The sequence below is a fragment of the Nannospalax galili genome, unplaced genomic scaffold, assembly GCF_000622305.1.
Source record: "Nannospalax galili isolate Female #2095 unplaced genomic scaffold, S.galili_v1.0 scaffold1296, whole genome shotgun sequence".
Lineage (NCBI taxonomy): Eukaryota > Metazoa > Chordata > Mammalia > Rodentia > Spalacidae > Nannospalax > Nannospalax galili.
The window spans coordinates 661,833-685,303 of NW_008338720.1; the positions used below are offsets into that span (position 1 = coordinate 661,833).

At 35.8% G+C, this 23,471-nt stretch overlaps 1 protein-coding gene across 3 annotated transcripts in view; it reads right to left on the reverse strand.

The window, feature by feature from the left end:
- Vps13a (vacuolar protein sorting 13 homolog A) overlaps positions 1 to 23,471 on the reverse strand; it is a 242,970-nt gene that overhangs the window by 10,656 nt on the left and 208,843 nt on the right. The window contains exons 68-71 of one of the 3 annotated variants that reach the window (XM_008833348.3): positions 19,443 to 19,554; positions 2,774 to 2,859; positions 1,562 to 1,685; positions 891 to 965 (exon numbers count right to left, since the gene is read on the reverse strand). In XM_008833348.3, coding sequence (XP_008831570.1) covers positions 891 to 965; positions 1,562 to 1,685; positions 2,774 to 2,859; positions 19,443 to 19,554 — 397 coding nt within the window. Of the gene's footprint in view, positions 1 to 890; positions 966 to 1,561; positions 1,686 to 2,773; positions 2,860 to 16,090; positions 16,770 to 19,125; positions 19,262 to 19,442; positions 19,555 to 23,471 lie in introns of those variants that run through there. The other 2 variants (XM_008833350.3, XM_017798222.2) reach the window with 2 other exon arrangements.

A 23,471-nucleotide genomic window follows, 5' to 3' on the forward strand; every position in this document is an offset into this window, starting at 1 on the left:
AGGGAGTAGTAAGAGGCCAGGAGGCCATTATTAGTTCCGAGTCTTGGCAGGAGGCACAGGGATCAAGGGAAGGAGTCTAGTGCTTAATTGTAATTTCCCAGCATAAGTGCAATGCAGTGTTAAGAACAGCATCTTAGCTAGGATTAATATGGCATCAGACTGTCAGTTTGTTGGCTTCATTTTCTTGCAATTGCCATAATCCCTGATGTACAGTGTTGTTCAGTTCAAATCATTCCCATTTCAAGGAAACTGAAATTTCCTGAGGTCTGTCAAGGTTCTACCATCAAAAAAGAAGGGAAACATTGAAAGTCAGCTCTTCTGACTTCAGGTTTGACTGTACTGCCTTGTGCCATTATGGTAATGGTTTCTGATCTGCCTTGTCTTATCACTGTAGCTGGGCAGTAGAGGAATCAGCAACACGCAGTTGTACTTTCTCTGCTGGGGTTGATACACTGACACTAGATGAAGTGGTTACTGGTATTTGCTGACTTTTTAAAAATAAAGAATTACAGTTAGGATTAAGAGAGGAACATGCTGAGTGTGAAAGCCCAAGCCTATGATCCCAGAATTTAGGAGGCTGAGGCAGGAGATATTCTGAGATCTTGTCTTAAAAAACAAACAAACCAAAAAACAAAAACAATCCCCCTCAAAAAAAAAGAAAAAGAAAAAGAAAAAGAAAAAGAAAAAGGGAGGAGGTCTTTGACTTGCAAAGCAAGTGGAAGCATTGAATTGACTGAAACAAATGCCTGAAGGAAATGCTACTCAGTTATGTATACTAAAACTCTTCAAACAAAAGTCCCAAATCAAACTTACCTGCTGTAAAAAATAATTCACATATATAGACTCAATATGCTTCTATGTGGTTTTAGTAAAAGATAAATGATATTTACCCTAGCATCCTCTGGGGTCTTGAAGTTAATTATTTTTCCAAATTCTTTGGCATGGAATACAGACTTTACCCGCTCCTATAAACAGAATTTGTAACTTCATTAAAAAGAAAATTCAGTTGTAGAAATACAATAAAGAAATGGTGTACAATCATATCAGTCTATGCTTAGGGTGCCAGTCATATGTACATAAACAAATCTTAAATGAGTCAAGGAAGGGTATCAAGGAAGAGTGAGAGCAAATGGGAAAAAAGGGTATAATCTAACGCATGTTTACCACCAAGTATAAAAGCTTATGGTGAGAGTTCAACTGCTAAAACTATACACGGTTACAGAGATGTGAAGTCTAAGTCTGAGAATGGTTGCCACTGGTTTTCCTTTTCGAATAATTTCCTTTTCAAATAATTTATTAGACAGTTGTAGAATCCTGAGCCCAACTAAAAACTGATACACATACATGTGTGTATAACTATGGACAGGTGCATATGTGGACATATGAATGTACCTACTTGTAACATTTTAAAACAGGCATGGAATAAGGATGTACTTTAGAATCAAAGAAACAGGAGTGAGTCTGGTAACTCCCTCTACTATTTATACCCCTTGGTATTCTGTTCACTACTGACAACTGAAGTGCACTACTTTCCGTTCAAGTTTTAAAAAACTGAACATACCTTTGCTTCAATGCGCAATCTTCTCCCATGGACAATGAATGGCTCTTTGGTAAATTCATCAAAACTGTACTGCCACTCACACGTAAGCTGTCCAAATGTTCCCTTTGTTACGAACAATACACCACTGGGGAGAGGGGAAGAAAATAAAGGATTCACTTTAAATGGAGGAACTTACCCTGGATCAGAAAAAGGCTTCTAACCTTGTTGAACAGAATCAACATACTGAAAATCCTTCGAGGTTTTCCAGGCAAAATCAGGTCCTATCATTGTCAATATTAGAGAAACCAAAAACCAAAAACCATCATCTTTGGAGTCTTATTTTAATCATTTCTTATTCCACTTTGGGACAATAAAAACGTATTTCATTTGTAATTCTACATAATCTCCTTCTTCAAAGGACATTCTTCCACAATTTCTTTTTATAGTTGAAATACCAACTTTAGGTTGGTCACACACACTTCCAGTCACCTCTTGCCTCAGTCTTCTTTCTCTTCAGTCTGAGATTGCTAGGGATTGGGGATGCTGGAATAAGCCTCGTGGTACTCCAGTCCCTAGCTGACCATGCTCCTTCATTATCTGCAGGACTATGTGAAGATGCTGCTGCAGCTGGGAGCGACTGCATAAAATATTCTACTACCAGCATATCTAGTTGTGTGAGTCACTCTGTATTCTTTTAAAAATATTTTATTTTTATGTGTATGAATGTATTGCCTGTGAGTTAAGTGCACCCATGTTGTGCAATGCCTGCAGAGGTCAGAAGAGGGCATCAGATCCCCTGGAACTGGAGTTAGGGACAGTGGTTAGACACCATATGGGTGCTGGGAACTGAACCTGGGTCCTCTGCAAGAGCAGCCAGTGCTCTTAAATGCTGAACCATCTCTCAGACTCACTCTGTTTGTATTCTTATGAAGAGATCCTGTTAGAACTTCTGGGCTGACTTCAACTTGGGTATTTTTTTCAGGGGGTAAAGTTGGCCTTTTAAAGGAGAGTTTTACCTAATTTCTGTACCTACTGAGCTGGTTGAAGCAAATACTAAATTACCTAGATTCTAACTATGTTTATGCATGGCTGTGTTTATCTGTAAGAATGCAAAGCTAAATATGAATTTATGACCACAGTTAGTGGGAATCAGTGACTGCATGGAAACAATGAATATGAATGCCTGTCACACGACACCTTATCAAATTATATTAGAGAAGGAAAGGAAGTTACCGTCTAGTTATCATGAACATATCTGTTTTATTGATCATAACATGGGTAAAATACTTGTACTTCGCAAATCTTCCATTTTCCATGACCTATAAAAAGAATAAGAAAACTGAGGCATTCTATATTACTTTATGTCTCAAAAAGACTTTTCTTAATAAAGAAAATCATTAACATACTTATACAATAAATACATACAGATTTCAAATACAAAATATATTAGAAAACTGAATGAAACATTCAGAAAATTGTTGCTGGTTTCCTTCTTCAAAGTGTTGACTGCACTTGTGGTTATACAGACACAACAATGCCAACCTTTAAGTACTAGACTTTTAGAAGATAATGTTAGCTTACAGGTTTAAATACCACCTAGCGAGTACTGGAGTTTATAACTTTATCTTTGAAACCTATCACATCTGCACAAAACATGTAAGTATATATAAATCTATGCATCTGCATGTTCCCTAGAAATTTCCTATCAGTCTTGCAAATATGCTTTTCTTTGCCCATCTCAGAGCTCATTAAAGACCTGAAACAGAGACTTTCTGGACAAACCCAAGGTCTACTGAGCCTGTGGAACAATTTATAAGCTCACTTTCAAGAGTGTGGAACACTATTATATTGCCCATTAAAATTCTTTGCTCCAGAAAATATAACCATGCATATAATTACTATTTTAAATTCTGTTTTGACATCATCCGCTCAGAGGACGGAAACACCTTGCTATTTAAAACATTGGCTAGCCCATGTGTTAAAGGTAAGCAATGCACTGTGACTAAGATCACTCAAAGTGGCATGTTAAGAATTTAGGCACCTACGAAGTCATGAAGAAATTCCAAGAGGTTATTAAAAGTCTAGTAATTATGTCCCATGAAACTACACTAAAAAGATTAAGATTGTTTAGCTTAAAAGAAAGTTGTGACTTCATGGACATCTTGGCACAAAGACTGGTAGACAAGTCTTCATCTGTATCGGAGATCAATGAACAAAACCCAAAAGTAGGGTGAGACACAGGTCATTTTCATGAAGTAACTTCACATGGAAGTTTCAAACTTCAATTATAAATTAAAGTGAAAAAGGGGCATAACCACAGATTCAGGAGAAAATTATCAAGAATTATTACTTCATAAATTATGCAAATTTGAAAACCTCAATGAAGTCATTTAAGCATATATAAATTATTAAAAGAATGAAATTTTATGGTAACAGTATATCAAAAAAATCCAGGAATCATTTTTGAAATGGAAGAAAGATTCTGTTTCATAGGGGTATTAAAGGCTGATTGATTTATGTCTTATGAATACTATGTGTAAGTTATATGCTAAAGCCATAAACTTTTGATGAGACAGGATCTCATTTTGCAGTGCAGGCTGGCCTTAAACTCCCGATTCTCCTGCTTCATCTTCATGAGTACTGGAAATAGAGGAGAGCACCACCACGCCCAGGATAAGACATTTCACTGAGTGAAAATATTTGAAAATGAAAATCCATGCTTTATTTTTAGATGTTAAGATTCATTACAAGGACCTCACCCACCAGTTCTCTTTCTCTTACTCTCCCTCCCCACCCCCTGGGCCTGGGAAGGGTACTGATGGTAGCAGAAGTAGTTTTCATTTCTAACTTTTACACTCTTTAATCGTGCTTTTTTTGTTTTTGAAAACAGATGAGCTTATAAAAGTATTCTCTTTGTTTTATGGATGAATTCTGAAATCAAGAATACAAACACTAATTTCAATACCATTTTTATAAGAGTCAAGAGTCAATATACCACATTAATAGACTACCATCGTCACACTACATAAAAGCCATGGTTCAACTCCATGTACCTAGTTACTATTGCAGTGTTAAGATTGGGCACTGCAATGGAGTCATCACTTTTCATTTAAAACTAACTGAAATAAAATCTAAGCTGCTCCTTAGATTAAATTAAAACAATTTCAATAGTCACAATAGCATCTGGTATCACTAAGCTACACATATTTTAATGTAACCAGAGTAATACTCTCTGGAATTCATCCTGACCTTCATATGAAACATTGAGAAAATAAACAAACATCATGGTCATAAATTTGAAACATAAAAAACTGTATCCCTTGTTACTATTGCATGTATATTTAAATAAACAAATATAATTCATTGCACAGCAAAACTAATGTCTCCATTACAAAACATGTCAAATTGAACAGCATACGCAGAATTCAAAATTTTGAAACTACAGTCACAGAAGCATGCAAGAGAATGTGATAGGTTATCAGCCACACCAGGCCAGAAATGCCATCCTTTGGGTCACAATTTCCCAGCTCAGCATTCGACTTTATAAATAAGTCTATATGGATATTTATGCTTTTCTAAACATCATCGCATATTTTAGAAAAAAATTCCATAAAATTTAACCTGTATGTTATTGTTTATCCAAACCAATCTCTCCCTTTGTACATGAAAAAACTGAGAATTAGGTGCTTCATCTACCCATCTAAATCTTCACAACTGGTGTATTAAGGTTATAATTAAATGACTTGGTGATTAGTTGCAAAACTAGGCTCAGAACATTGATTTATTCACTTTTTTTTTAATGTGTATAAGTGAATTGCCTGTATGTGAGTGCACCCATGTCACTGACCCATGGAGGTCAGAAGAGGGTTTCGGATCCCCTGGAGCCAGAGCTACAGATGGTTGTTAGCTGCTGTGTGGGTGCTGGGATTCGAACCTGGGTTCTCTGTAAGAGCAATCTTAACCTTTGAGTCATCTCTCCAGCCCCACTTTTATTTTTTTGTATGTATGAATGTTTTGCCTGCATGTGTACAAGCATGCCTGCTACCCACAGAGACCAGGAGAGAGTGTCAAATCTCCAGGAACTGGAGTTACAGATGTTGTGAGCCACCATATGAGTACTGGGAACTGAACGTGGATCCCCCTTAAGAGCAGCAAAGTGTTTTTGATGCTGAGCCTTCTCCCCAGCCCTGGCTTCTTCACTTTTATTTTCAACATTTCTTTTATGATACTGTGATGTTTCCTCTTATAGTATTGGTCACATTTTTCCCATGCTACTTTAAAAATGTCTTTGATAATCCTGCAAGGTACCAATCCTGAGGCAGGCATTGAAGCAGCTAAAGTTGGTTGAATTTTCACAGATCAGCAGTTTAAATATCCTATATTCTTCTATTTCAAAGACATGCTAGTTGTATATGTTTCTACTGAAATAATTTGAGATACCATTTAAAGTAAAATAATGAATAAAATCAAGGTTAAGAATCACTATGTAGAAGCTTTAGATAAAGATCAGTATTTGGCTGAAGAATCAAGGGATGAACAACAGCCAGTACCTCAGGGCATGCTATCCTTATTTTATATGGTGTAGCATTAAGTGAAAAGCAATCTTTGCCTTGTTCGTTAAAAGTGTATATATAAAACTACTTATCATTTGGGAAATTTCTGTTTTTGGTCTTTTTAAAGACAGAGTCTTCCTGCAGTCACAGCTGGCCTGGATTCACTATGGAGACCAGGCTAGCCTTGAACTCACAGAGATCCACCTGCCTCTGCCTCCCAAGACATGTGCCACCACGCCTGGCTTCATTTGGTAAATTTCTAAAAGAAATAAACAGAAACACAAGTGAAACTGCATTCACTACATATGTCAGAATCTATAGGTAACAAAATAGTTACTGGTAAAAAGTTCTTTTTTGCATTAAGAAAAGATGTTTGGTACTTTATCAAATATAAACAAATAAATCCAAATCAAATTAAAATATGATCAATTGGAGCTGGAGACATGGCTCAGTGGTTAAGACCATGTGCTGTTCTTGCTGATGACAAGGGCTTGGTTCCCAGCACCTACACTGCGGTTAACAGCCATCCACAACTACAGTTCCAAGGGATTCATCACCCTCCAAAGGCACTGCATGCACATGGTGCACTTACATTCTTTGAGGTAAAGCACTCATACATACAAGAGTAAAAAACTAAAAAATTTAGATATGATCACTATGGATGACTCTTTTGTAATGGTGTTTCATGGTGGTGTAAGTTTTTGTTTTGCTTCTTAAATGCATTGTGTGTTTTAAAGATAGCAACATGTAGGATTAACAAAAAATGAGCCAGGTGGTACATGTCTGTAATATGAATACTTGAGTGGCTGAGGCAGAAATGAAGTTCCAGGCCAGCCTGGGTTACCTAGGAAGATCCAGGTCAGCCTCCACTAAATAGCAAAATTGTCCCAGGAAAGCCAGAAGAGGAGAGAGAGGAGAGCGAGATGAGGGTCGGAGGCAGAGACAGGCAACTGGACAACCTGCTAAAAAGATTTTTGTCTTTAGAGGACATTATAGTAAATACTAAGATTACAAGAAGCATCAAGCATTTAGAGACTTAAAAATTTGACTAACTCTTTTCAATCTGAAACTTAAGTCCATGACAGAAAGTATCAACCAAGCTTCATGATGAAATGTAGTAAAACCAGTTTTCTCAAAGCTCAACAGTTTCTTTTACAATAAAGTGAAAGGCAAGCCAGTTTAAAAAAAACAAAAACAAAAACAAAAACCCAATCTCATTGATTATATCATCAAATCTTAAGGGGAAGTATTTAATCTCTCATACATTTGTCTCCTCATATGCTAATGAACTATTTTGACTGTCAGTCAAAGCACCAGTATAGGCTATGGTGAGAACTTAGGAAAGCTGAGCATAACCCTTTTTGTATAAAATCAAGTGAAAGAAATTAAATCTCAAGAGATGTGAATTGTTATAAACTTGTACAATCAAAAAAGCCTGGAGAAAACAAAGAATTATGCTCATGAACTAGCTAAACGCACTGATAATGGCAGACTATGAGTTAAATTATGTAATACATTCTAGAAGCACAGTGGGTATGTGAAAAATATTGACATGCATAGTTACAAGCAGTTCAAGCAAGACTTCTATTGATCAATATTTGATACTGATCAATATATACCTTAAATACTAACATTCCTTTAAAAATACTGTGTAAAATATTGCACAATTAGGAGCAGTCCAAATTAATTTACTGTTTCTATTTTTTAACAATTAGTGTGTGGAAACTACAACAGTATTGTAACTATTCCACTAACCTTGAAAGGAAAGAAAAAGGATGAGATTTAATGATGCTTTTATCCTGGCAAAGAAGAGACAAATGAGGAATACACAGTCTATACAATGATGGCCAAGAACTAGCATAAATTGGTATTCATCTGGAATAATAAAAATACAATAGTTTTTATTAGGCATAATATTAATAATCACATACACTATCTTATTTTAATCCCAGCACCAATTCCAGGACAAGTATTACTACAATTATATCCATTTTACAGTCTGGAATTGAGGTCACACAGGCATTAACAAAAGATTATCAAGTTAGTGAAAGAAAAAGACTAGAACTAAACTTGGGTTTACTTGGCTCAAGAATCCAAGCCCTGACCCACAAAGCATTGCTGTATGTCAAGTAACAATTTTTTTCTTTTTGAGACAGTATTATGATGTAGCCCTGGCTGGCCTAGAAGTCACTATGTGGCCCAAGCAGGCCTTGAACTCTCAGAGATGCACCTGCCTCTGTCTTTAGGTGCTGGGATTAAATGTGTACACTACCATGCCCAGTCTTCAACAATTTTTTTGGTGTTTTGAGACAGGGTCTCCCTGTTACCATAGCTGGCCAGGATTCACTATGGAGACCAAGCTGGCTTTGAACTCACAGAGATCTGCCTGCCTCTACCTCTGGAGTTCTGGGATTAAAGGCATATGCCACCGTGCCCAGCCCTCAAGTAACAATTTTAATGCCAAATGAGTTAGCACAGAACAACCACTGTTGATCCTCCATATTTGTGGGTTCAGCACCTAATCACCCATGGAAGCAAAGACATTTTTTATTTTAATTTTTAAATTATATGTATATGTATTTGAGTGTGAGTTTGTACACGTGTACAGTGCCACTGGAGGCCAGAAGAGGGTATCCAATCCCCTAGAACTAGAGTTACAGGCTGTTGTGACCCACCTGACATTGAGTACTGGGAGTCAAACTCCAGTCCTCTGCTAGAGGCTTTTAATCACTGACCACGAAAAAAAAAGACCAAAATTATATAAAAAGACCATATATATAATCTTTTTTTTGGGGGGGGTCTTTTGAAATAGGGTCTCTTTGTAGCCCAGCTGGCATGGAACTCACTATGTAGACCAGGCTGGCCTTGAACTCACAGAGATCCACCTGCCTCTGCCTCCCAAGTGCTGGGATTACAGGCATGTGCCACCACGCCTGGCTTCACAAAAATATTTTTTAAAAACTGTAACTGTATCAAAGACACTTAAACTTTCCTCAGCATTATTCCCTAAATATGAGAACTATTTACATAGTTACTTACATGGTATTTGATGCTACACATGATCTACAAAGGATTAAAAAAATTTTACTATTATTTTTTATGTGTATGAGTGTATTGCCTGCATGTAGGTGCAATGCATGTGGAGATCAGAAGGTGTCAGGTCCCCTGGAACTGGAGTGACAGATGTTTGTTAGCCACCACGTAGATGCTAGGAATCAAACCTAGTTCCTCTGTAAGAGCAGCTAGTGATCTTAACCACTGAGTCATCTCTCCAGCCCACTAACAAAGGATTTAAAATACACAGGACAACATTCTTATGTGCTATGCAAATACTATGCTACTTTATGTAAGATACTGGAGCATTCATAGGTTTAGGTACTGCTGGGGGTCCTGAAAGCAATCTTCTGTAGATACTGACATTCCATACTGACAGACATTACAGGTATTACAGAAGATGCAATGGAGTATTATTTTGGTAATTCATCAAGATATAGATCCAGATATCCTATAAATTCTATCAGGTCTTTCACAGTGCTTCAGAGTTCATGTAATAAATATTTAGGATCATTCTCTCGAAAGATGGGTATTATATGTCTTAATTTCTACAACTCCTTAGAACCTTGCATGTATTAGTTAATGAACTGAAAACCTTTATGTTACAGTTGGCCTCTACCACGGCATGGGTGTAATCTCCATCACTTGAATGATTATCTCATTACAATTATAAGCTCACTAGGGACAGGCAAAAATTTTGACTCCTCTTTTAAGCACTATAACCTTAATATCTTGAAAAAGGTGAAATATAAGTAGCTGGGATTTAATGAAGGCAAATGAATATATAGCATTAAAATTGTTTATAGCTTTACATGAACTATGTTCCCAAATCAGGCCAACAAAAACCCAACTATATATGTGTAACATCTTATTCTTCTGGAAATTTTAAAATTCAAGGTAGTCTGGCAACTTATCTCAGAAAAGTTAATTTCACAAGAAAGCATCCAGCCTCCCATTCTTGTATCCTAACACTGGAACTTCATTAGAGACCTCTAACTACAGTAACTGCCTCATACTTGATATATCGCAAACATACCTTAAGTGTATATTTCTCCACAGTACTTCCCAAAGGTTCTTTACAGTGGTAAATTTTCACTGAAAATTGCCATCAGAAATGACTGAGATATTAAATATCATGTGATTTTTACAAATTTAATTGTTCAAACAAAAATATGCTGCTTCCTTTCACAGATGACAAATTATTTTTAGATGAATAAGAGGACTACAATCTAATTTTGTATAAAAATCATTTCATTTAGCAAACAACATTTAGCCAACAAAAGTACCTTTCATAACCAATGGACTATTAGAGTATGTGTGTGGTACATACACAGACACACATTCTTCCAGATGAACTTCACTGAGTTCTCCCTATGCTGAGAATCTTTCTCTCTGTCCAAACTAGGAGAAAATAAAAAGACAGAGTTCCAACAAATAAGTAGAGAACTCATGGATTATAAGTCTGGAGCCAGAATTTAGCTTAAGGCTGAAGGCTTTCTAATCTAAAACTTACTGTAGTGTTTGGCCTTATATACACATCCTTGGTAAAAAGGGTAAGATTTGAATGGCACCTACAGGAGCTCTGAGAATTTGTTTAAACCTCAATATGTCCTCAACTTCCATCATATGGAAATAGTATGTATCTTTTCTAATGATACAAGTTAACAACTGCAGAGATGAATTTTTAGAGATTTAGAAATCAAATTCATCTTATTCTAGTTACTAGACTAAAAAAATTAAGGGGCTAGAGAGACCGTTCAGAGGTTAAGAGCACTGGCTGCTCTTGCAGAGACCCAGGTTTGGTTCCTAGCACCCACATGGTGACTAACAATGTCCTTATCTCCAGTTCTAGGGAATCTGAGGCTCTCTTGTGACTTCAGCGAATACTACATGCATGGGTGCAATTACATACATCCACACAAAACACTCATACACATAAAAAATTAATTTAAAAGGGTCATTAATTTTACATTTGAGAGGAACAGAAAAATGGAACCTCCCCTAACCATCACTTCCAGAAGAAGACTTAATTAATCCCAAGGTTTTATTCAAACAGTATTTTTAACATAATACTGAATGATTCTAAGTGGTGTTCCATTCATCCAAAATAAATTTAGTAGGTCATAGCATTATCAATTGTTCAAAAGCCTGGGCCTTCAAAAAATATATTACAAGAGATTCTGCTAAAGTAGTAAGAAATATCAGAACTGCACCACAGCTGGACAAGTAAGAGCCTTTTCCACAGATCTGCTTTAGCTGAGGTGTTAATAACTCTTAATTTGCTTATATAACCAAGTGAGGCGCTCTTCAATTTTCTCCTCTCATTCAGAAATATCATTCTGGAGAGGGAAAGTTACAAAATGAAGAGTGAAATCCAGTAAGCCATTGTGTCTCCTAGTTCTTGTCCACTTACTCAAATTTTAGATGAAGTCAGGAAAAGAGTCCATCACTACTCTGGGGGTCTGACTGCCGTTTTTAAGCCCTTTTTTTCTGATTAGTAGCAATTCTCTTCCTGAAGTAAAAGGGAAGACCACGCTGCTGAAGTTGTTATCTTCCGATGACTATTAAGGCAGTGTTTGAAGCTAATTAAAAACACCTGTAATTTCTGAAAGAAAAGAAAATACGACAAACAAAACACCCGCCCTTCTACAGCTTACACAATAGCAACTATGGTATCTTTTTAAAGGATTCAAAAACAATATGGATACAATTAAAAAATATTCAAAAATGTAAATACACTATTCTCATGGGACAACACAGCTTTCAATGTTCATAGGCAATGGATAGGGATTATACACACACACTCTCACACACATTTAAGAGATTTAATTTTTAAGGGGAAGACATTTTTTAAAGCAGGAAAGGTCAAAAGGTAGAAATATGTTCAATGAAAAAGGAGCAGCTTCTATACCAACTAAAAAATCGTCTCTGCTGCTGACTAACACATTAAAGAGACGAGGCCTCTCGTTCTTGGAAGAGGATTTCTTTAATCTTCAGAAGTTAATAATGCTATTCAAAAACTTTATAATAAAAATATAAAACGGCAGCTCATGTACCTGAACCGTAATTGTGAATAAAACTGTTTTATGTGTGTGGTTTGTGTGTGTGTGCTTGCATGCGCAGTCTGTGTGGGCAAACACGAGTGGAGGTCAGACGACTTCACTGTTGGTGCTCACCTTTCCACCTTGCTTGAGATGGTCTCTTTGTTGCAATGTACACCAGGCTAGATGGCTTGAGAGCCTCTGATAGTCTATATCCTGTCTCTGCCTCCTGGTCCCATAGCTGTGCTGGATTTACACGTGCTTGTGCTACTGCAGCCAGCTTTTACATGGGTTCTAGGGATCTGAACGTGTGTCATCAGGCTTGCACAGCAAGCACGTGTTATCCATTGAGCTACCTCAACAGCCTCTGCTTCTCTCTCTCTCTCTCTCTCTCTGTTTTTTTTTTTTTTTTTTTGGTCTTTTTGAGACAGGGTCTCCCTGCAGCCCCAGCTGTCCTGGAACTATGTAGACCAGGCTGGTCTTGAACTCAGAGACCTGCCTGCCTCTGCCTCCCGAGTGCTGGGATTAAAGGCGTATGCCACCACGCCTGGCCCCATAAACAAATATTTTAACAATGTAGAAATCTAATTTTTGAAAGTTTTATATCATCTGTAAAACATAACTAGACAGAGAATCAGTGTTGGTATGAATTCATTCATGATACGGATTTAGGTTTTTCTGTAAAACTGTGGGCCTCTCTATCTGCTTGCTAGGGTTTTTTGAAGACAGGATCTCATTCTATAGCCCAGGCTGGTCTTAAATGTATGGTACTCCTGCATCAGCTTTCCAAGTGCTGGGATTACAGGCTTTGAACCACCACACTTGGCTAGAGACCACACAACTGTTAATTGGCATAAACAACAAGTGTTTCTGAATACACTCAGAAAATCTATATAGACACAATGAGGCTAAAATATGCTCGATGAAGACAAAATGTTTGTGTTTAGCTCAACCACTATTCTGATTTAAAATATAATACCTGTAAAATTCTGAATGCTCTATAAAATCCTCAAGAATGATGTTTTCCAATTTAGTATGCATCTTTTTAATCAATTCATCTCTTAGAATATTTAAATATAATAAAGATTACATTAAAATCCAGTGTTACAGATTTTGTTTTGTTTTCAAACTGATATTGGAAGGCATACTGTAGAGAACAATTGCTAAATAATTTTACCACATTGACTGAGACATAATTATGGACATGAAAATGCTTTGCTATATAAAAATAAAACACGAAACACTTGTCAATCAAATTCATAAACTATCCTAATGTGTTCTCTAATTCAGATCTATTTTAAATCATGTACTTTATTATACTTTGATTCAAGAGTTTCTATAATGTAATTTTTACTCATTTACTAAAATTAAAGATTAGGTCTACATAGTTTTAATTCATCTTCATTTATGCCAAAAAAATAGAATAATGAATACAACAGACACTTTTTCCATACTCATCATTACTTGATCTCAATTAATGTTTGTACTTGATGTCATTTTATTTAAACCGCTTGGACCTTTAATATTTGGAGGCTATAATAAATCCATATGCAAGGAACCTATAACACAAAACTGAGGTGTGAAGATGCAGCAGAAAACCATGCAGTGAGAGGATGGTTGTTTTTGATCCTATTCCCATCAGTATAGGGAAGTTAATGCAGCATTTTGCTTTTTTTTTTGGACAGGGTCTCCCTAGTCCCAGCCCACCTAGATGTCACTATGTGGACCAGGCTGGCCTCTAACTCTCAGAGATGACCTGCTTTGGCCTCCTGATGACTGGGATTAAAGTGTATAGCACCATGCCCAGCCTACCATAGAATTTAAACCAGACAAACTAATAGCAATGACTATCCATTTTCTCCAGTGTATATGATCTTGAGACAGAAACACAATAGCATGGTTTTCATACTGGGTAAGAAAAGTTGCAATCATATTTATAAGGTTCAGTTTGTACATTTTAAGATGACTTAAAAACCAATACTAATGTTACATTAATGAAAAATATTTTTAATGATTTCAAAAGCTAACTAATTAATTAATTAGTTTATTTAGTTGTATGTGTCTCTGTGTGTGTCAGAGGACAACCTATGGGAGACAGCTCTCTCCTTCCAAGTGTCAGGGAGAAACACTGAGCATAAAGAATTCCCAAGGGTAATCACTTAGGGAAGAGAAATTATTCCTTTCTATTTTATTCACATTAATAAAGATCAGGTAGAAATATGGACTATGTTAGATAACATAGAAGGGTGTGGTATTACAAGTCTATTTTCGGATATTCCTTTTTCATGGGCTTTACAACTGGACAGGTAGCATTTAAAAACCTCTAATTATATAGTTATTAATTTAAAAAAACTACTTGATTTACTAGACTCTCAAAGGTGAACTCATTTTCTGTCTTTAGGTGAGGAATGAGGAAGTATCTTTCTCCAGTTCTATATCCCAACCAAGACAAGCATGGCATAAGACAGAACAATTTTCAGTGTTAAATTTTTCTCTGATAAAAGCAGCATTATGAAAAAACTTAGAAAACCAATTAATACTGGTGGTTAAAGAATTTTGAAAAGACTTCACTGTGGCAGAAAAACATAAATGGAAAAGGGCCATTATACCACTAAACAATGTACCACAGTTCCAAAGATGAAACCGAAAGAACAAGGAGCCCCAAGAACATAACTTAAACTTTACTGACTGCTAGAACTTTGAAGAGATTTTTAAATAAATGTAATTCTACTTCTAATTTTCTATTAAAATGGCAAGTCACTACCAAAATAACCAGAACTTTTCTAGATAAATTCTTAAGAAATAGGGTAAGATCATCTCTATGAAATTGGTTTCATAGAAATAAGCATCACAGATTAATGATAGAAAAGCTAAAAAAATGTCTTGTTAGTCAATAGTTTAAGATTTCCTCTGTTACAAAGGCCTCATGCCAGTAAATCTGCAATGTGAGAAACCAATGAAGACATTTCTCGGCCTTTCCTCCCTTAGGCACACAGAGTACACATCGGGTTGTGTTCCTTCTAGCTTCTAGCTCAAGTAGGAACTTGGTGATTTGGGCCATAAGTGAGAAATTAGTGAGTGTATGACAGAGAAATTCAGTGTGATACTGGTATCAATTATTTTTGCAATCCAATTTTTAACATATATTCTCAGGAGTATTACTGAGATGAAAATAATAAATACTCTGACATTTACTTACTTCCAGGTCTGGCTATACATGTCCTTAATTTTGTTTTAATCGGAGTGAATGCTGGGAAGATACAAACTGCCAAAAAACTGACTACTGTTAAAGCTGATCTTGACAGCTCTGGGTGAGCTCAGTATTTAAAAATTCAGGGTAGTCCTTTCGAAGAACACAGCAAATAATGGTGTATATGAATAAAAACATGATAAACCCAAGAGATTAAACTCAGAAATTATGGGTTGAAACAAAACTCGAAAGTTCAGTAAATGATTGTCTATAACCTATTATAAGTTCAATATAAACAAAGTGCTTAATATAAATATTCCTTTGTTAATCTAAAAGCATAGTAATCATAAGGGACTAAGCATTAAACTGTTATTTTGCTGTTTTTAGTACATCTGATACGTTAGGGTAATAAGACAAGAGAATTAGATTTGTGTAAGTTGAAATTTTAGAAAATTCAGTACCCCAAACATAAAGCAAATTTGCTTGTAAAACTCTTATTAGAGACAAAGAAAACTGTTCTTCATATGCAGAAAAATGCTTGTTTATTATACCAATTCTCTTATTTTCCTGAATTAATTTACAACATTTTGTAATAGACACAGTAGTTTATAGATAATGTGAACTAGCTAATAAATAAGACTGCAAAGTTGAGTTTGTTGTTTTAAAATATGAGTAAATCACAGAATTAAATAATTATTTCATTTTCTGGCTATACTTCATTATCTAATATTCCATGAGAAATCATGACTGCTTTTTATAATAGTTCAACTTAGATGACTCTGGAATAGAACAAATCCACACAGCTTCAAGTTATGTAAGTTTATTATGAAAAGAAATTTGACAAAATACCTTTACGGTTAAATAAATATAAAACATCCAGTAATATTCCTACTCTTCCCCCTCCCACTCTTTTTCCTTTAAACAATGGTATTACATTTCAGCCCAGAAAATTTATACAACATTTTAATGAAAAAGTCATTTGCTAATAAGTAGATCATTTAAAATAGAAATAGTGAACATTAAAAACTATATTTAAGTCTAACTATAAGTCTTAGACAAACTGTGTAACACAAAGTTGTGATATATAAAAGTAAATTTATATGATATGCTCTACTTTGAATAAATACATTCTCTCTCTATGTGTAAATAATGTAATTATTTTGCTTTATCATGATGTCCAGAAAAACATTTTAAAATGAAAATATGTTTTACTTCCTTAAAAATGGACATAGGGGCATAGTGATAGCAGTTATACAAAACATTTTCCAGGTAAAATGATAAAGAGCATATGAATCTTAACAGTTTAGCTCTGACTAATTCTCCTCCTCCTCCTCCTCCTCATCACTACTGTTATTGTGAGTCATAATCCATTCCCTGTAGACCTGAATTTTCTGTAAGCATGGTAAAGGAAAAAGAAGCATAAAGGTTAGTTAAGTATGGAAAATTATAGGAAAAAACATGTTAAAATTATGAAATGTTCAAGGACCTATAATAATTTTAAAGCAGGTTTTTCAGCTGTGATTCACGCTGTAATAGTGGATATAAGACTTCATACCTTAACAAGCCTAAGACTAACCTCCATATACACACCCAATGTTTGAAGTGGTTTCATGGTATCAATAAAGTGTTCTATGAAGAGATGAAAATAATTCAACTACTAGGAAGCACTGAAATAATGTGCTGTTTTTTAGAGAGAATGGCATACAATGAAAGCCTGTATTTTATATTTAACTATTATACACAAACATATGTAATTCAGTCAACACAGATAATTTTTATTAGAAATAGCAAAAAAGGGAGAAACACTAGAAAATAATACCACCATTATTAGATCTCTTCGATGAAATTTAGGCAGATGAGGTTTTTATTTTTGAAATAAGGTCTCATTGTATCACAGGCTGATCTTGAAACTACTATCTGAGGATGGCCTTGAGCCTCTCATCTTCCTGCTTCCACCTCCCTAATGCTAGGGAGTGTGCACTACCACGCCTGCTCAGGATCAAATCCAGGGCTTCTGGCATGCTAAATAAGCTCTCTACCAATTTTATACTATATTTTAATACACATTTTATTATATTTTAACAGATATGCTAATACAGTAATTTTAGTTTAGAAAAGAACTATTACTACTAAAACAGCAACCTACTTCTTGTATCTGTAAATAAATCTTATAAAGATTTATAATAGCCTATAGTCTATTCAAATTAATACTGTGTTCAACGCTCTTGCTGCAAAACAATAGCTGTCAGGGATTATGAGTTTCTAATCATTGAAACAGCACTTTTAGCTAAGACCGGCCTACTGAAAATATGCATCTTTAAACAGAGTAGCAACTCATGCTTTCATAGCCCAAAGAAAACAAGTAAGGTACGGAGTAAACTTACTTGCTACTGAAGTCAAATTATCAACCATGAGAAATTTTTAGTACAGCCTGTTCTCTAATAGTGAGGAGGGCATTATTAAATTCTCCTCACTATTCACCCATGTTTCTTAATAGGTTTATTAAAATAATTCTTGAGAAATATATATATGTCTCAAGAACATATGTATGTGTGTGTGTGTGTGTGTGTGTGTGTGTGTGTGTGTGTGGCTTTTTAAGAGAGGATCTTATTATGTATAGCCCTGGCTAGCCACAAACTCCCTATGTAGACCAGGCTGGCCTCAAAGTCATAGAGATCTGCTTGTGCTTGCCTCCCAAATGCTGGGATTAAAGGTGTGTGCCATACCACCTGGCAAAAAAAATCATTTTGAAAAGGTGTATCTGAAACTTAAACTTTCAGTATAGCAAAATGTTCTAAAAAGAGAAGGCAAGTATTGGGTGGAAATACTTCAATTGGATTAGCCATAGGTGACATCTGCAACTTTTCTGTCTTCAAAGAATAATACACTTTCATTGTAGAGATTGCAAAATATGTCTCTTAGGCACAACCTCTCAACAGAGTACCAATTATATCTCAATATGCAAGTACTTTGGTGCTTTAACAACATTTAAAAATCATAGTATAAAGTCATTTTACTGAATAGGGTACATTAATGCTATGTCAAATAGAAGACTCAGATGTAGAAGTACATTTAACGCATTAAAGACTCTATGTGGGTAAAATATTAAAAGTTGTCTTCGCCCTGGTAATTTGAAACAAGGTCCACATATTAACAGTTTATTATTACCATGAATATTTTCAAATCTATATAACATACTGACTCGTTTTTCAAATAAATAGTTTAATTTAGAATTCCACCTCAAAACCACAGACACAACTTTACCCTGGGATAGCCTGGTATAGGATTTCTATTACGTCTACCACAATCTAGCTTTAAAGTTTGAGTTACCAAGTAACAAAGCTCCCATAACTGGCAAAACAGTCTACCTTCAAACTGTCTACTGCACACAAAGTTATTTTTCCTTATTAAAAGATGCTGTTTGTTACAAACTATGCATGAAATCTCACAAAGCTTTACACAGCCTAATGCTTAAAGACCAATGAATGACCTGTGGTAGCAGTGTTCCTGAGTTATCTTTTTTTCTTCTTTATGCTGAAGTGGAAATTAAGACTATATTTAATATAAAAACCAACAACAGTGTGAGAAACAGGAGTACTCCAAACAGAAGTAGTCTAACTAAATATAGACCATCAACTATAAAGGGCACATAAGACACATTAGCTTTCACCACATCTAGAATAACCAATGCAGAACCAAGAATAATCTATAGAAATATTAGATTGACCGAAATTCCTATAAGTTACCAATACAAAATTTTTTCTTTATATTCAAAATACTGAAATGGCTGCACAGAGTTTGTAAAAGTTTAAGACTAAATCTACTGCTGGCTTTCACTTGCAAAGTCATGCATTAACTGTTTTCATATCAAACTTTTTGATGCCTGTAAAAAAGAAAAAAAAAATCTTATAGTAAATAAATGTACTTTAAAGTCTACATAAATAAAAGTATAACTGAAATTAAAAAGACAAAAGCCTGTTGTATTTTTAAAAGTACTGTATAATTTTTAAAAAAGTCTAACTTGTATAATTTGGTTTTAATTTGTAACACGTTTCTTCACTTACCTGTAACATTTGATTTCCAGTACCATCCCTCAATCTGTAAGGTCTGATGACTCCATCTTCACTGAAGAACCGGGGGGGTCGCAGACTTTCTAATTCAGAAGTCTCTGTAGCTCTAGAAGAAAAGAAAATAACTTGATTTTGAAAATTATTTCCAAAACTTCTTAAAATACTATAATATGGGGCTGGAGAGAGGGTTCTGTGGTTAAGAGCACTGACTGCTCTTGCAGAGGCCTGGGTTCGATTCCCAGCACCCATACAGTGGCTAACAACTATCTGTAACTCCAGTTCTAGGGGATCCCACTCCCTCTTTTGGACTCTGCATGCATTTCATGACACAGGTGCACTTACACACATGCAGGCAATACACTCATACACATAAAATAAAAATAAGCAAAAGAATACTATAATACAACTACATTAAATAATAATCTTTTAGATAAAATAATACATTACTTTTCTATTTTAAATTTTTTATGACATAAATGTAAATTCTCTAAAAATATAAAAAATATGAAACGAAGAAGTTTGTTAATAGATTCTCTTGGATTTTCTTTGTGACTATTACAGTTTTGGCAAATAATGACAGTGCTGCCCTTTTTTGCCCCAATTTAATATCTTAAATTTATTCTTCTTTTCCCATTATGTTGTCTAGTTTCTGGGTAGAATTCTAAATTCAAGACAGGATTTGGACATCCTTAATACCTTTCTCCTTTTATACATAAAGATTACAGTTCCAGTTCTCCATAAAACAGATATTAACAACTTTTTTTTAAAAAGAAAACATCCTTTATCAAGCTAAGGAAGTTTATTTCTATTCTTACTGTGATACGTTCTTTTATTTATGTTGCTATTTTTCAAAACCTGGAACGGGCCATGAATTTTAAATAAGGATTTTTATTTTTTCTGACCATTACTGTGATCATGGTTTATTTCTGCTATCCTATGGGACCAACTGTCAGATATGGGGCCATAGGGGTTGGCTCTGAGGGTTTAGGCAGGCCCTCTTTCCATGTGTGAAACTGGCTGCTTCAGCCTCCTCTACCTACCAACTCCGGCTGCCATATTGTCCCCACACTGCTGACACTCTCTCAACTATGAACTAAAATGAACGTAACTCCCCTTTAGCCCCTTTTGTGGTGGTCAGAGGGACAGCCAACCCAGTGAGTGCCCTATGCTTTCCTCATTAGTTCCTTCTTGCTTGCCCACTTACCCAGCCCTAATCTTTCACTGTTCTGACCATTCAGTCACTATCACTACCACCAAGTTTACAAATGTTATGGTCACCTCCACCTATTCATTTGGAGGGTAGCCAAATGTGATTCAAAGGCTTTTCTGAGGGAGTATTTAATACCTACTGTATACGATATACTGGAATCTTGGAAATACAGTGTTTAATGACAGAAAAATATCAAGGCAAAATGAAAAAAAGCATTAGTGTTTTTAGTGGCATTAGGAATAACAGTTTTTTTTGAAATGTGTATAAAAATATTAATCTGTTGATGAACAGACAGCAAAAGGTGGTTGTGGTGGATTGAATGAGAAATGTCCCCCATAGGTTCATATATCTGAACACTTGGTCTTCAGTTAGTGGTACTGTTTGGAGAAGTTATGGAACTTTTAAGATACAGAGTTTTACAGGAGAAAGCATATCACTAGGAGCAGGCTTTCAAAGTTTACATCCTCTCCCCAGTTCAGTTTGTTCCCTTTGCTTCCTGTGTGAGGATGGAAATGTGACCAGCTGGGTTCTTGCTCCTGTGGCCTGGTGTCACATCCTCTCCTCCATTAGGGACTATAACCCAATGGAAATGCAAGCCAAAATAAACTCTTCTGTAAGCAGCTGTTGGCCATGGTATCTTATCATAGCAACAGAAAACTAATACAGTGGTATACCCATATAATAAAGTATTACTTAGCCATAAAAATTAAGTTTTCCTTTTTGCTACGTTACATATAAGCCCTGAAAGTTTAATGCTAGGGATGGAGAAATGGCTCAGCAGTTAAGCCCACTGGCTGTTCTTATAGAGGACCTGGGTTCTGCTCTCAGCACCCACACAGCAGCTAACAATCATCTGAAATTCCAGTTTCAGGGGATCCAACACTCTCTTCTGGCCTCTGTGGGCACTGCACAACATGTGGTGTACCTACATGCAGGTTTTCTACTCATATACATAAAAGATTAAAACCATAATGGTAAATAAAAGAAGCTAGTCATAAAGGCAATATATTATATGATTCTATTTATATGTACTATCCAGAATAGACGAATCCACACGGGTAAAAAGTAAAACAGTAACAGTGATGGTTACTGGCTAAGGGGAGAAAGAAGTGGTAAATGACTGCTAACAAGCATAGAATTCCTTTTGGGGGTGATCAAAGTGGAACTGACAGTCATGATGGTAGCACAATATTGTGATTATGCTAGAAACTACTGGTGCACGCTTCGAGGTGGTGATTTTTATAGTACCCTTCCAGAACATATAAAGAACTCTTACAACTCAACAATAAAAAAGTTTGGAATAGCCTTTTTTTTTTTTTTTTTTTATGGAAGATCTGAAAAAGCAACAGGGGGTTTTATACTGGACTGTTTGGTGTCTTGGTTATGTCTGTAGATACATGAACCTACAAGAGTGACAAAACCGTATGTAATTAGTACATACACAAGTAAATTAGTATGTCAAAATGGGGTAGATCATCAGATTCTGTCAGTGTGCCTTTTGCCACCTTATACCCTTTGGAAAATGGGAAAAGTCCATATAATGCCCTGAATAGTGGGTGGCTACCAAAAGGTTCTAATCCCTAGAATCTGTGAGTGTTCTCTGTGTGGCAAAGTCTATACTGTGATTAAATTAAGAATTGTGAAATAAGGCTCCCAAATGCCACCAGAAATGCCCTCATGAGAGAGAAGGAGAATCAGGCACACAGAGAAGGCGATATGAAGGAGGAGGATATGAAATAGTGCAGCTACAAGACAGGGCATGCTGGCAGTCACTGCCATTTCCAATGGAGCCCTGCTGACAGACTTCAGAGAAAAAGTTTCTGATATGTCACAAGTTTGTGGTAATTTGTTGCAGTGGCCATAGGGCACATAATGCAGTGTATGAGATTTCTTACATAATTTCTGGCTCTTCCAAATAAATGTACAATTAACCTAATTTAAAAAACCTACCACATGTTCAATGACATTCTAGATGCTGTGGAAACATGAGTTGCTGCATCCATGAAACATACATTTTAACAAGAGAGACAAATAAGTTAAAATATATATTAAATAGTGGTCGAAAAATAAAGAATCAGCGTGATGTGGTAGTGCACACCTTGGTCCCAGCATTTGAAGGCAGAGACAGGTGGATCTCTCTGAGGTGGTGGCAGCCGTTGGCATAGTGAGGTCCAGGTCAGCAAGGGCTCAGTGAGATCTTAAAAAAATAGCTAAGAGATGGAAGCAACCTAGGTGTCCCTCAATTGATGAGTGGATAATGAAAATGTGGTTCATATATACGATGGAGTTTTACTCAGCAGTAAAGAAAGATGAAATCATGAAATTTGCAGGTAAATGGATGGAACTAGAATCTGTTATACTAAGTGAAGTAACACAATCTCAGAAAAAAAATCGACATATGTTCTCCCTCATATGTGGATCCTAAGATCAGACTCTGATAAATAATTATGCAAACAGACATAACTGCAGGAACTAGGACAAGGGTAAGGAAACAGTGAGGTAAAGGAAAAGAAATAACCTGAAGGAGAAGAATAGTAGGCAACAGACCTTAAGAAGGGAGATTTGGATAAAAATTGGGTTAGATTAGGGGAGGGGGGAGGGAAGGGCATATGAGGAACCGAGGGGATAAGGAGAAAGAAAAAGTTCAACAGAGGTAGGATCATGGGAGCAAGGGTATTAGTAAGGAAGAAAGAGGGGGAAGTGGGGGCACCTTAAGTGGGAAAACCATGATAGAGGGGGGAGACGATACAAGAGAGAAACAATGCCTAGCTAGTCACGAAAACCAGAGGGAACCATATTATTCCTACAATCTA